The sequence below is a fragment of the Triticum dicoccoides genome, chromosome 3B (genome assembly GCF_002162155.2).
Source record: "Triticum dicoccoides isolate Atlit2015 ecotype Zavitan chromosome 3B, WEW_v2.0, whole genome shotgun sequence".
In the NCBI taxonomy this organism is placed as follows: Eukaryota; Viridiplantae; Streptophyta; class Magnoliopsida; order Poales; family Poaceae; genus Triticum; species Triticum dicoccoides.
This window is the reverse complement of record NC_041385.1, coordinates 741369663-741382612: the sequence shown is the minus strand read 5'-3', so window position 1 is coordinate 741382612 and position 12950 is coordinate 741369663. Positions and strand designations below refer to the sequence as shown.

Here is a 12950-nt window from a genome sequence, read left to right as displayed (position 1 = left end):
AGATATCGACACAATCATAGTTTTTCTCTTTCTGATGATGATGAAAGGTGGTTGAATCCGCCGGTTTCATTGACAAAGGCACCAACACAACCATAGATAAAAGAGATTATATATGTCAATGGAGACTGGTAAGCACCCGGGACAAGCACAAGGGCAACGGTGGGGCAAGTAAACACAGGATTACACCATTGCAACCACCATGATTATTTTAGCTGCCATGGCAAGGAAGTGCGTCAGTTTGGAGACCTTGGACATAATGCAGCAGTTAGGTGCCATGATAGTGCCCCGGACCACGTACTAAACAAGGGTTTTAGCAGTGGGTGACATCAGGCAAAAGCCGTTTTCATCGGACGGAGACGCCACAAAAGCCACACCACCAACAGGCAGCGTTCAGTAGGATAAGCATGTATATGAGCTGGGAAGGAGAAGAGCAAGAGAAGAGAACCCAACCAACAGCAGTGGAGACTTCAGGAGGTTGAGGACTCTGATAGGGACAGGGACAGGAAAGAAGAAGAACACACGAGCTGAGAGATCAAGAGAAGGACAGAAAAGAAAAGCTTCAGCTTTGAATGTGTGGTGACTTACAGCTTGGGACACACCGCGCAAAAAAAACACATTCAAATGCACAAAACGGAAATTCCTGCACAAACCACCAGCACCTAATTATGTACACCCATACAATTCCCGGGGAAGAAAAAAAGGAAGGAAAATTTTCGCTCTCCCTACATTTTACATTTACATTACAAAGGCGGAGGACGTCGGTCGAGCCGAAACCTGCGGTTAGCGTATGCGGTTGGCGGCCTTTTTTCACGCAAACCGTCTCCGAGAAGTTGTTGAACAAAATGCTGCACGTGCATCTCGACTCCAAGAGCTTTACAGCTTTTTTCTTTACCTCTTGGTGGGATGGTGTACCAAGAAACAGAGCCTGGGTGGCTCCATCTCCATGTTTTTAAGCTCATACCTGGAAGAACAAGAAAAATCATGACACTAGACCTGGAGGATTCCATGGGTATATAATATAGCGAGCTCGGAGATCTCAAAATCAGAGCTTGTTTTAAGAAATTGTAATAGTAGTTCTTTAGAACCAAACCACCACAAACAAACTTCAGCAAAAAGGCCTGCTAACTAAGAATGCTTTAAGCTTTATAGACCTTATATAAATGCATATCACATTTTTCTTTTGCCTACCAGCACTAGTTTGATTCTTCAATAAGAAAGAAACATGGATGCGGATAGGAGGTTGCAGAGGAGCTTACTCTTGGGAGCACTGCGGCTTCAACAAACTCCTCCACGCCATGCCATGAGCTGTGTGGCGACATCCTCCACTAATTTACACTCCATATAGACCTACCTACTGAACATGGTCATGATTTTGGAAAAATCGAGTTACTTCTCTGTACAACTGCTCCCCTTCGAATGGCTTGGAGACATAGCCATCCATTTCACATTTCAAGCAGTGCTCATATGTTGCCTGGATGACGTCTGCTGTCATTGCCAATATCGGAGTTCGCCACCTCCGAACGTTAGCACATTCTGGTGGCGCTTCCCCGCGTTCTATCCGCTCATTTAGCTCTCTTTCCATCATTCTGATCCTCTTGGTGGCTTCAAACCTGAAAAAAATGCATGATAAGAACTTCACTAACTTATGACTGACAGATTAATAATCGAAGGAAATGGTGAGCAGCCACCTAAAAGACCTACCCATCCATTTCTGGCATTTGTATGTCCATGAAACAAGCATCAAAACTGTGAGGTGGTTTTAGCAATGCGATTGCTTTCTTCCCACTGTCTGCGCAAATTACTTCTGCGCCGTACTTCTTGAGAGCACCAGCAGCCACTTTAAGGTTCACAGCGTTGTCGTCAACCACAATGATTTGCCTCTTGTGAAGAAGGCTACCCAAAGCTGAGTTGCCAACCAGTCCATTCTTGACATGCGCCTTATCTACTCCACCCAAAGCCCGCCTTAGTGAGGCCTCAAGCATACTTGCACGAAGCGGCTTCATGATTACATTCAAGTTATGCTCCCTGGATATATTTGAACTGCTCTTGATAGAATTCGTAGGGTTCTCCAAAAGAAAGAGCTTCGGAGGGTCCGCCTGATCTTTGCTCCGCAATTTGCTAAGCAATTGAGGCATTGAATGGGATTCCTTGAGCCAGGTCTCCTTGTCAACTAGCACTAGCCTTGTAACTAGTGATGCACAGTTCATCTTAGGAATAACCTGGCTTACGTCAGTGGTCAATTCCGTTTTGACTCCAAGCCTTTGTAAATGGTACTTGGTAACCTTGGCACGAACCGGCCTATGATCAACCACCAATGCACTGACCCCTTTAAACCCCGGCGATTTGTTCACATTTGCATTGGGGTGTGCCCTCGTAAGCACTGCAGTGAATGAGAAAGTAGAACCAACATGGTGTTTGCTTACAAACCCAATCTCCCCCTTCATCAGATGAACCAGGCACTTGCTGATGCTCAATCCGATGCCAGTGCCCCCATGGATGCGGGCAATGGACGGACCAACCTGCATGAAAGGCGTGAATATGCGGGATTGGGCTTCAAGCGGGATGCCGACACCAGTATCTTCAACTGATATTATCAATCTTATTGTTTCAGGCATGATGGGAGCAAAGGACAACTCAGACGAGTGTAGATCCATATTGGTAAGTCGGAAGCTCTGCCAGCTATGCCTTCTTTTAGCTACTTCGTAGCCACTTAAGGTGTTGTATGAGTTTTGAATTTCGGTTTCCACCTCTTCAACAATATGAACTGTCAAGTAGATATGTCCTCTTTCTGTAAACTGTGATAAAACATAAATGTTCAGCTAGCAAGTAACAGAGCAGCACATATAAATCGTAAACATTTATAATAAAATGCTTCGAATTCCTATTTGTGCTATTCACGTATATTAATTATCTTACTTTTATGGAGTTTCCCATGAGATTTGTAATGATCTGCCTCATTCTATTCGGATCGCCAATAAGTGTTTGTGGAACTTGATCAGATACATACACTGCCAACTGCGCACGTCGTATGTAAAGACAAAACCATGAAAAATGAAAATGGTTAGTGCATGCATTCAACAAAATACACCGAAACTGCACTGGAAGAATCCACTCAAGAAAATTACCTCCAGCCCTTTCTCCTGAGCTTTTCCACAGAAGAGAGACAAGATTTCATCACAGACTAGTCTAACATCAAAGGGCACTGCATCAAGCTCGAGTTTGCCAGATTCTATCTTCGCCTGATCAAGAACCTCATTTATGAGGGACACTAAAGCTTTTCCACTAGCTTGGGCTGTTCTAACATAGTCTTGCTGCGTTGTGTCCAGATCAGTATCCATGAGCATTTGGAGCATTCCTGAAAAAAGTAGTAATTGTTTAAGTCCCTTCAGTCAAAAAATGATGGAGATTGGAGAATACATTATGGGTTACATCAATTACACACTCACCTAAAACCCCATTCATTGGAGTTCTGATCTCATGTGAAACTGTAGCCAGGAACTGCAAACAAGCAAAAAAAAAAGGTATGGAATGACTTATTTTTTCACCTAGACAAGACAGTATAGGTTGTGCAGTGAGATTACTAACCTGAGACTTGGCAACATCTGCAGCTTCCGCACGCTTCTTGAGATCCATCATACGTTCATAATCATCTTCAACTTTTGCGATACGATGCACAGTAGCATAGATTATATAGCCAATGAGCAGAAAAATCACATAAATCCCTAACGATGACGTAATCGCAAGCCATGGCAATGGTGGCTTTTGCATGAACCTGTTGAAGAGGAATAATATGTCACATTAACAGCTGTTGTTTAGAGAAAAGGGGAGAGAACAGGGCAGTATGCTGAATGTTATCCATACTGCAGGACTGATAGAAGGGGGAATGACAAATCAATCACCTGCAATGCATCTCATGCCGTCTAGACGGATCGCCAAAGTTGAGCGTGCTGTTATGGTACATCCCACCGCCCGTATCGTTTGAACCGTACATGCTGATCGGCTTCTCGTTAGTGGTATCATACACGTTCACCATGATGGATTGCTTCCCCGCAAGCTGATGAAGCAACTTATCCACAAGTGCTTCGATATCAAATATGCCGCCCAGATAGCTGCTTGCAAGCAAAAGCAGCCAGTTAGAGATTCTGCTGCATAACATATGGCTGGAATAGGATGCTCATGATGTAGTAGGGGCTTTACCCTACGGCGGCCTGGATGCGCTCCTGCTGCCCCGCGTTCGCGGGGGGCTCGGACTTGTACACGGAGTACGTCAAGATCACGCCGAGGCGGCCATTCAGCAGCTGGAAAGGAGCAGTTAGAACGCCCTTCCCAGATTCTCTGGCTCGTATTATGTTCTCGCGATCATCCTGCACAAAAGCAAACCAAATGCACTTGTTCAGCATGAAACCATGTTGATTCCGGATCAACAATTGTTCCTCATCAAAGTAGAAGAAAAATCCGAAGATAACAACAAGTGACCACACTGTAAGTTGGTAAAAAATCATTCACTGTCAGTAGCAAAAACACGGACTAGCAACAGCGCTGGCTGGGCTGGGGTGAGCTGAGCTGAGCTGTAAAACCACATGGAGAGCACCAAGAGGTGCAGCTTTATACGGCCGGGCGGGCGGCCCTAGCTAGCTAGGCTAAAAAGGATAAATCTAGCTAGCTCGCTTGACAGTGGGGGAAAAAACGAGAGCACCGAGAAAGTAAATCCTCACGCACAGCGCCGGAGAGCATGTCGAAGGAGATGACGTTCTTGTAGGCGTCCTGCGCGAAGATGACGGGGGCGTACTCCTCGGCCGGGCCGCGGATCTCGGCGACGGCGGCGTCGCCGGGCCCCTGCGAGTTGGGGGAGGAGTACATCTTCTTGATGCTCCAGCCCTGCTGCCGCTCGAACTGGTCCCGCTCGGCGTGCGTGACCCGCACCGCGTACGCCACCCCGCTCGTCAGCGGCCGCTCGAACGCCGTCCTCTCCGCGTACCTCGCGAACGTCGCCTGCAGCCACGCCGGACCGGACGGACAGGGTTAGTTAGTTACTGCCAACCGAATTCCGCCGTCACCGCCGCCATGGGAGACGGAACGGGGAGCACGATTGAGGGGGGTACCTACCTGGGTGATGGCGGAGGGGCTCTGCGAGTGGTGGAAGGTGTTGACGAGGATGGCGAGCGCCTGGAGGTGGTTCATGCTGACGTTGAACTGGTCCTGGAGCATGCGGGCGCGCTCGTCGCACATGCTGGCGAGCGAGTCGCGGCGCTTCTCGACGGCGCTGGAGTTGAAGTAGTGGAAGATGTGGAGGGAGATGAGCGTCCAGCCGACGACCCACAGCAGCATCCGCAAGCGCCAGCACCGCTCCCGGGCCTCGCGCGAGCCGTGCCGCGCGTGGCCCCGCAGCGCCTTGGCCGCCAGCTTCTCCGACAGCGGCAGCGGCAGCCGCACCCTGCCCAGCCCCGTCCCGAGGAACCCCACCAGCCCGGCCGCCGCCGCCGCGCCCTTCCCCTCCATCCTGGCAGCAGCCGCGGCCGCGCCCCCCTCCCCGCCGCCTCGTGCCGAGCGAGCAGCGCCGGTCATTCGGCTACATCGCCAGCGCCGGCGCAGAGGCTCCCCCGCCGCCGCCACCACGCGTCCCCGCCGCACCGCATCCACGCCGCACAGGCACAGCGTGGTCGAGGAGACGGCCGCCGAGCTGTCTGTCGCCGCGCCGCCCGCACGCGCCCGGCCCGCCCGGATTCGATCGAATGGCCCGAAACCAAACCAAACCAAACCGAACCAAAAGGGGGCCAACAGCCTCGCGCTTTCGCCCCGCGCTCCGGCCTGTCCCCCACAATTTCGCCGCTTCCCCTTCTCGGCAGCGCCTCCGAGCTCCAAAATCGGCACCACCACACCAGACCAAACCAAACCCCCGAGCTGTCGGCTGGCACGGCGTTTGACCGACCGGCGGCAACCCGAGAGAAGAGAAGAGAAGAGAAGCTGAAGAGGAAGGAAGACAAGAGGCGAGGAGGAGGAGGAGGATGAGCTCCAACAGCAACAGGAATAGGGCGGCTACAGGAGGAGGATGGATGGGGGAAAGGGATTGGGTTGATTGGAGCAGAGGGAGAGGGAGAGGGAAGGTGGAGGGAGAAAGCAAAGCGAGGAGCAAGCAGGTGAGGCTGTGGAGTGGAGGCGGAAAAGGAGGACGAGAACGAAAAGCGGCAGCAACAAGTGAAACAGAGAGCAAGCAGAGAGGAGGAAGGGGCAGTAGACTAGAGTGTGGTAGACGGTGGCACCAATCGCAGCAGCGGTAGAGGCCGGCACGCAAGTGGCTCCTCCCTCTCCTCCCTTCCCCGTGGGCCCTCCCTCTCCTTTTCTCTCCCCTCATCCCCTGCTGCTAATCTCTTTGGCGGATAGAGAGAGAGAGAGTTTAATATGATATGTGCGTACCGCCCATGTGTGTTTTAATTTTAACAAGAAGACTGTGAGGGACTGAGATCCGGTGACTTGCCATGAGCGAGTCACAGGTGAACAGTATGGTGCCTTGCTCCCCTTTCCACACCGTCTGATCAAAAATCTATGGACAGATTCGTGTGAACAGCTGAAAGGTAAGTGTATGAGCTACAGGATATGCTACAGGGATTATGCTACAGGAATCCGGCGGTTGCTCTCGTTGTTCCTCTTTGAGACATGCGTGGGTGTGGCTAGGTCTTGGTCGACTAAGGTAATCAAGTCTCAGTCAAGTGACGCAACATGTAAAAGAGAGCAAATTTTATTTCCACGGATCTCAACGTAGAACCTCACGGACGTAACATCGATAGAGACTGTCGACCGAGACCTAGCAAGATTGTTAGCGAGTTGTTTAGGTTGTTCCTCTCTCAGACATGCATTAGTGCTTGCAAGTGCCTATGTGGTGATACATGCCGAGCCAATACTTTGTCTGGCGGCTTGTTGTATACATGGTGAGACATGTTAAGCTTAGGTTTTCTTTCCTAGCCTCTATTTGGTTATACATGCTGAGCCGAGACTCTGCTTGGTAGCACGTATCTGGGTGTGGCACACATCAATGGAGTTTTTGACGCACATACAACACATGACCAACATTTTCACCCCGTGAAAATATGAGAAAACGTATTTGAACACTTAGCTAATGATTCCAGCAATAAGACATCATCATTTCAACATAATCTCAACTAATAGTAAAAAACATACTTCAACACTTCAACACATAATTCAAAAGGTTGCTTGTCCGTATCTCCTGGGTGTATGCCATGCTCCTATTTGAAACGTTGCTCTCTTGACAACATGTTCAAGTGAAATGGGAAGGCGTGAAATATATTCAAACTCCATTCACTCGTGATCGACAAGGTAAGACAAGAAAAAACAGAGAGATCAATAAAAAAATCAATAAAACTCCCATATGTTAGTTTTTACTTGCAGACAAAGAAGATCAATTAAGAAGAATATCATAGAGAATTTAATAGGGGTACCGCCCATGCGCGTTTTAAGACTACTGCTTCAAATCAAATCAACAAACGTGCAAATCGTCCTCCTCTTCTCTTATGTTCACATTCATTCATTGTGCTACCAAATTGAACTCAATTCATTTATATGGTACGTACTCTCTTCGCTCTTAACAAGAGGACATCTTGTCATGAATAGGCCTCCCGCTCAAAGAATAAATAAAACAACTTCGGGTCATGAATGTTAGTTTGAGTATAGTTATGTTGGTACACCCCGATCGGTTTGTCTTGATGGTGACGGTGTGGTATCCCGGGTTTGTAGCCGGCACGACGACATGCCGCCGACAACGTGGCTGTGCGGAGGTGCATGGTGGAGGCGGCGAGCTTTGGAGAGCGCGCGGGGGCATGGTGGACTCGACTAGGTTACGCCTGAAGTTGTGGCACATGTGGGCTCCGATGATAAGGCGGTGGCTGGGCAGTTGGATCGGTGGTGGTGTTGGCCATGAACCATGCTCCATGGTGAAGTGATGGTGATGTTTTTGTTTTCCTGATTGGTTTTAGTTTTGCTGGTTCTGGTGCTAACGGAGTTGAGGCACAACCTTGCAGGTTACTGGTTGGATCCCCTCGAAGGGCTTGATAGGTGGAGTGGCTCAAGGTTTTAGTGGAAACTTAAATCTTTGACAATGGTCGATGTCGATGATGATGGTGCCCGAGAGCGTCTTTCTCCTTACTGGGGGCGTTGTCGAAGAGTGATTCCCCTATGCACTATCGTGACCAATCCAGTCTAAGGTGGTGTAGAGGCCGTTGGTATGGCCGGACCCTTTTCAAGATTCATTGACTGAAGCTATTGCCGGGAAGCTTGTGTCTCCGATAGAGGTCGAAGCTATCGCAGTTGTGCGTATGCATTGTTTTTTTTCCCCCACAGAGACAATTTTTTAGGAACTTGCGCATAACTTTTTGGGCAGTGGACATGTTTGGCAGATAAGTATTTACATAACAAAAAATGACAAAGTATTTTTCCTATCTTAAAGGAATGGAAATAAAGCCTGTCATCCATAAATGAATGTGTTTTTTTTAATTGTTTAGATTGCTTATTATCACATGGTTTTCATGACCAACCTAGTGATATTGTTTCACCTGAGGGGAAATGACATTTTTACGTTCATGGTCAAGTGATCCTCCTTTTATTATCCTCTACTATCCATGCAGTTCATTAAAATATTTTTTCTTTTGCGGTAAGTTCATTAAAATATTTGCACGCACACGTTTCCGAATATAGAGCTGTACACATGTGTTATGTGTACATGAGCCGTTGTTTCTTCCTCCAGACTCGTCGTTAAATCACGAAGCAAAATGACTTTGCTGCGGAAATCCCGGCGTTTCATTAGATTATTATTACGAGCCACCGACGACTAAAATCTCCCCGTCTATAACAAGCAGACAAAACCCGGGAGTGGCGCCGCGACGTCGACGTGTAAAGTAAAACACCGGCTCGACGAACCATTCGGCGGGCGGGTCGATCTTTTTTCCTGGGGAGGCTGCTGCGGGTGACCAGGCTCCGCGGGGCCCGCGCCCCAAGCCCAGCAGCCACCACGGCCCACCAGTGGTGGCAGAGCGGCCGTCGTCTTCCTCCGGAGCGATCGGGCCACTCCCTCCGGCTCCTCGCACGCAGCGGCCGCGTGCTCCATTGCCGGTCTCTTCCTCTCCCCGCCTGGCCCTGCCTCCGGCCTTGCTTGTACCCTAGCTACGCTGGTCAATTTGGACGATTGCGCGCGTGGTATCCCAGCCCCAATTATATGAGAGAGATGGAGAGGGTGGGTGGTGCACTGGTGGTGCTGCGGTGAAAGGGAGAGGGAAGTGACTCTGAAATAATCTGGATCGTGGCGGGCTCGGTTGATAAGCGCATCGCCTCGCCACCAATGATTTTTATTTCCGCGGCGGAAAAGGATAGACTGGCTGGCTAGCTGCGTGCTGAATGCAAGCGTGTGTTTTATCCACCGTGGTGGCTCCACGTCGTTTTCGGCCGACGGTGACGTGTGCGGGCAGGTGACACTCGTGCGTACCTTTCCGATCCGACGGCCCCCGAGCCGGCCGTATGCTTCAACTGAACTAAAATTGTGTAGTTCCAATGAAAAATTCCTTGGCTTGTATACCACCTCTTTGTTTACAGAGGGAGTATTAGATAACTTTTGTTAAATGTACAGGTAGTTTCTGTTTAATATTTGAAACACAATGTACAGATAGTCCAAAAGTAGTGCTAGTACTCCTCTGTAGAGAAATATAAGAGCGATTAGATCACTAAACAGAGGAAGTATTATTTAGCATTTGACTCTGAACACTAAAGGAAAAAACAACACATGCTGGCTGCCATCGAGTCACGAGTCTAGGAATGTGGCAAGTTTTTTAAATTTTTCTTGGTCGTCAACTCTTCAAAAGTTTTGGTTGTCTCCAACTGAAAGAAAAATAATGTTTTTGTTATCGACAATAACAGTCGAGGGAATGAAAATACCGATGACCTCCATTGTTGCCCATCAAATTGTCGATGGCGCTATAGTCTATCCAAGTTCAGAATTTTACCAATAATGACTAATCCGCCATTGTATGACAATATGAGCTGTATTACCATAAATAATAAATAATTTCCCATTTTAAACACTTATTATGAATACGATAAATAATAAATATATCAAAACACATTAAAAAAACACATCGCCGAATCTCTAATTCGGACATAGACTATAGCCTGAAATAGCATCAAAAAACACAAATTGTGGCCGGGCTCCAGGGAGCCCGATATTAAAATACAGTATTTGGACATCACAAAATATTATTATTTTTGAATATGCATACACATGTGTATTACGTATGTGTGAAATTTTATACAATATACTTTCACACGTGGCATACAAAATATATGTATTTCAAAAGGGTCAACAAAAATTTGTTGGGCCAAAATTTGTTTCTTTTTCTATGTGGCTTACAAATCACAAAAAAAATAAATCACAGACCAGTCCAGTGCACATTTAAATTGTGTTTTCACCTAAAAAAATTAATTGTGTTTTCTGAATTTTGTTTTTTATATATCAAGTTCCGAGTAGCTTGGCAGCCAATGTCCGCACTCGAAGCTGAATTAACCTCATTCAACAACACGTGAAAATATTTACACGGTACTAGTATAAAGGAAAACAGATTCGGTCTACTCCCTCCATTTACCTATACAAGGCCATTATGAAATATGCGTTATGCATATATATAAGGCCACCAACAGTAATCGAGGCAAAATTAATGATATTCTCTCGTACTAGTGACCTGTTTAATACTTGATGCATTCAGTCATAATGGCAATGGTTTACTTCCTCCACTCAGTTTTCTTGCATGCAAGCAGCGTATTAATGATCCCAATAAACGAAAAGAAAAGCTGACTTGCAAATCATGCATTAAATTTTACATTGATATCTGTAATATGCGTTTGTGGCCTTGTATATAAAAATGGAGGGAGTATCTTATTCACGGTCTCTTCTTCGATTGTTCTGAATTCTTATCTCTTGCTGTCTCTCCCCATACAGCAGTCCACCTTTGATAAATATTTATTACGGCACTGTTAATTTACTTTTGCATTGAATTATGGGACAGTTATGTTTGCAGCCCCCAGAAGAAGTTTGATTAAAGCTGCCTCTAGCATTACACGTCTCCAAATCACCCACCCAGCCCCATTCATGAATGTCACTGGCCCGAGATTATCCCCGTGATCCGGCTGCCCGTCCAACGGCAACGTTCAAACGTGGCAAGACAAAATGAGATCAACATGATTGTATCGGCCAAGGGCCGTCCGATGGCTCCATCCGACGGTCCATCATCGACGGAGGGCTTTTCCCGCTGCCGGATTCAACGGGCCGGCAGAGCGCACAGTCGTCTATCGTTCCTTTTCAGATAGTAGTAATTGCGAGCCCCTGCAATCGACTGGATGGGCACTGTTTGCATTTAACCCGCCCCTTAATTACTCTAGTCAATCTGTTGTGTTTGTTGGACATGACCGCCTTGACCGGTAAAAAATGAAGTGAATTAGGCATGCATGCGCCACACTGGTGCTAAGATCTGGTACAGTAGCAAAAAGATGATTTGCCATTAATCGCTAGCTCCTTAATTACCCTAGTCAGTTGCTCTAGAGGGTGCTTGATACGTTTTAGTCCCATGACTAAAAGTAGTGGGACTAAAATTTGCCAGCCTCACCCATGCTTGAATCGAAATACTAAAGAGATTAAAATCAAGTTATTGAGCATTTATTATCCTCTAAACCCTCCAATTCAGAACTCGCATGTGTTAAAAGAGAGGAATTAAATGAGGAGAGAGAGGGCTAATACATATATTAGTAGGTTTCCTATGACTAAAAATTTTTAGCCTCAAGACTAGTCATAGCCTCTCTTTAGTCACAGGTGCTTGGAACTTTAGCCACTAAAAAAGACTATTTTTAGTCTGACTAAAAATAGTCCCTTGGATCCAAGCACCCTCCTAGTCCACACACTGGCGCTAAGGTCTGGTAAAAAGATGAATTTGCCATTAAGAGCATCTTGGTTGCGCCTCACTGATTTAAGGGGGCACTTGAAAGCACATGTGGCCGGGATCATGGAGATAAGAGGGAAAGGCTATAGTACGTACCTAGGCATGCATGCATGCATGTTAAATTGATGGGATGGTGGTACTAGCAGCAGATCACCAATCAACGTAATAATGCACAAGTGGGTCGGCTCACTTTTAATTCTGGAAACACTACTGAATCTGGTCTGTTCGCGCACACATTTCACATCACCAGAACATATAAAAGGGGGAAGAAATTCATGCAACTCATCCAAATATTCACACGAAACGTGCAAGATGAAAGTTCTTGTGTTACAAACGAGGCCTAAGAGCAACTCAGGCAGAATCACCATATGATATTACCCAAATGGAACCCTAGAGAGTCCATAATTTACGGAGGGAACTTATCGAGCCGGCGAGCCCACATATTTGAAAGCTGGCGGCGTTGGCTTGGAGCGCGCTCCATTCACCGCACAAAGAGAAGTCTCATCTCTCTCCTCACCTCCAACGCTAACCCATAGCAACTTTACTAATATTGTTCCCGCGCGCCTCTCACATATATAAGAGCATTACTAGTAGTCTAATAGTACCCATAAACTCTTAAACCCTAAAAAATAACCGCTTTTTTACGGGTTGAGACGAAATTTTTTCAAAGAATAGAACCCCTTAACCCTTAAACCCTCAAAAAATTTTAGAGGCTCAACCCCTATTCTCCTTCCCAGCCTGTAGAAACAGGGGTTGGCCAGCCCAACCCCTCCCCGACCCGGTTCCCTCGCCAGTTTCGCGCGGGAGGGAGTTTTCAGCTCCCCTCCCCGGATCCGGCCGCCGCTGGCCTCCGGCCGCCCTCCCGCCACGCCGCGCCCCGGCGCTCCATCCCCGGCCGCCCCTCCGCCTCCCCGCCCCGTCGCGCACCGCCCCGCCGCCTCCTCGCCCCGGCCGCGCGTCCTC

General features: G+C 47.6%; 1 protein-coding gene across 1 annotated transcript; it reads right to left on the bottom strand.

The window, feature by feature from the left end:
* Positions 1-538: 538 nt before the first annotated feature.
* LOC119278194 (probable histidine kinase 3) lies at positions 539-5580 on the bottom strand. The gene is made up of 11 exons (XM_037559546.1): positions 5107-5580; positions 4720-4992; positions 4198-4364; positions 3900-4109; positions 3586-3772; positions 3447-3498; positions 3126-3355; positions 2917-3015; positions 1702-2795; positions 1257-1610; positions 539-961 (listed from the first exon to the last, which is right to left on the bottom strand). Exons 1-10 carry the CDS (start codon positions 5563-5565, stop codon positions 1352-1354), a joined length of 3030 nt encoding a protein of 1009 aa, XP_037415443.1. The 5' UTR covers positions 5566-5580; the 3' UTR covers positions 539-961; positions 1257-1351.
* Positions 5581-12950: the final 7370 nt, after the last annotated feature.

Bases quoted from the DNA above. Each gene is read 5' to 3' on its own strand.
- LOC119278194 (XM_037559546.1), bottom strand. From the start codon at position 5,565: ATGACCGGCGCTGCTCGCTCGGCACGAGGCGGCGGGGAGGGGGGCGCG. The intron at 4,365-4,719 runs GTGCGTGAGGAT...GCTTTTGTGCAG, and splicing joins TCGACATGCTCTCCGGCGCT to GATGATCGCGAGAACATAAT. The intron at 1,611-1,701 runs GTAGGTCTTTTA...CATTTTTTTCAG, and splicing joins CAAATGCCAGAAATGGATGG to GTTTGAAGCCACCAAGAGGA.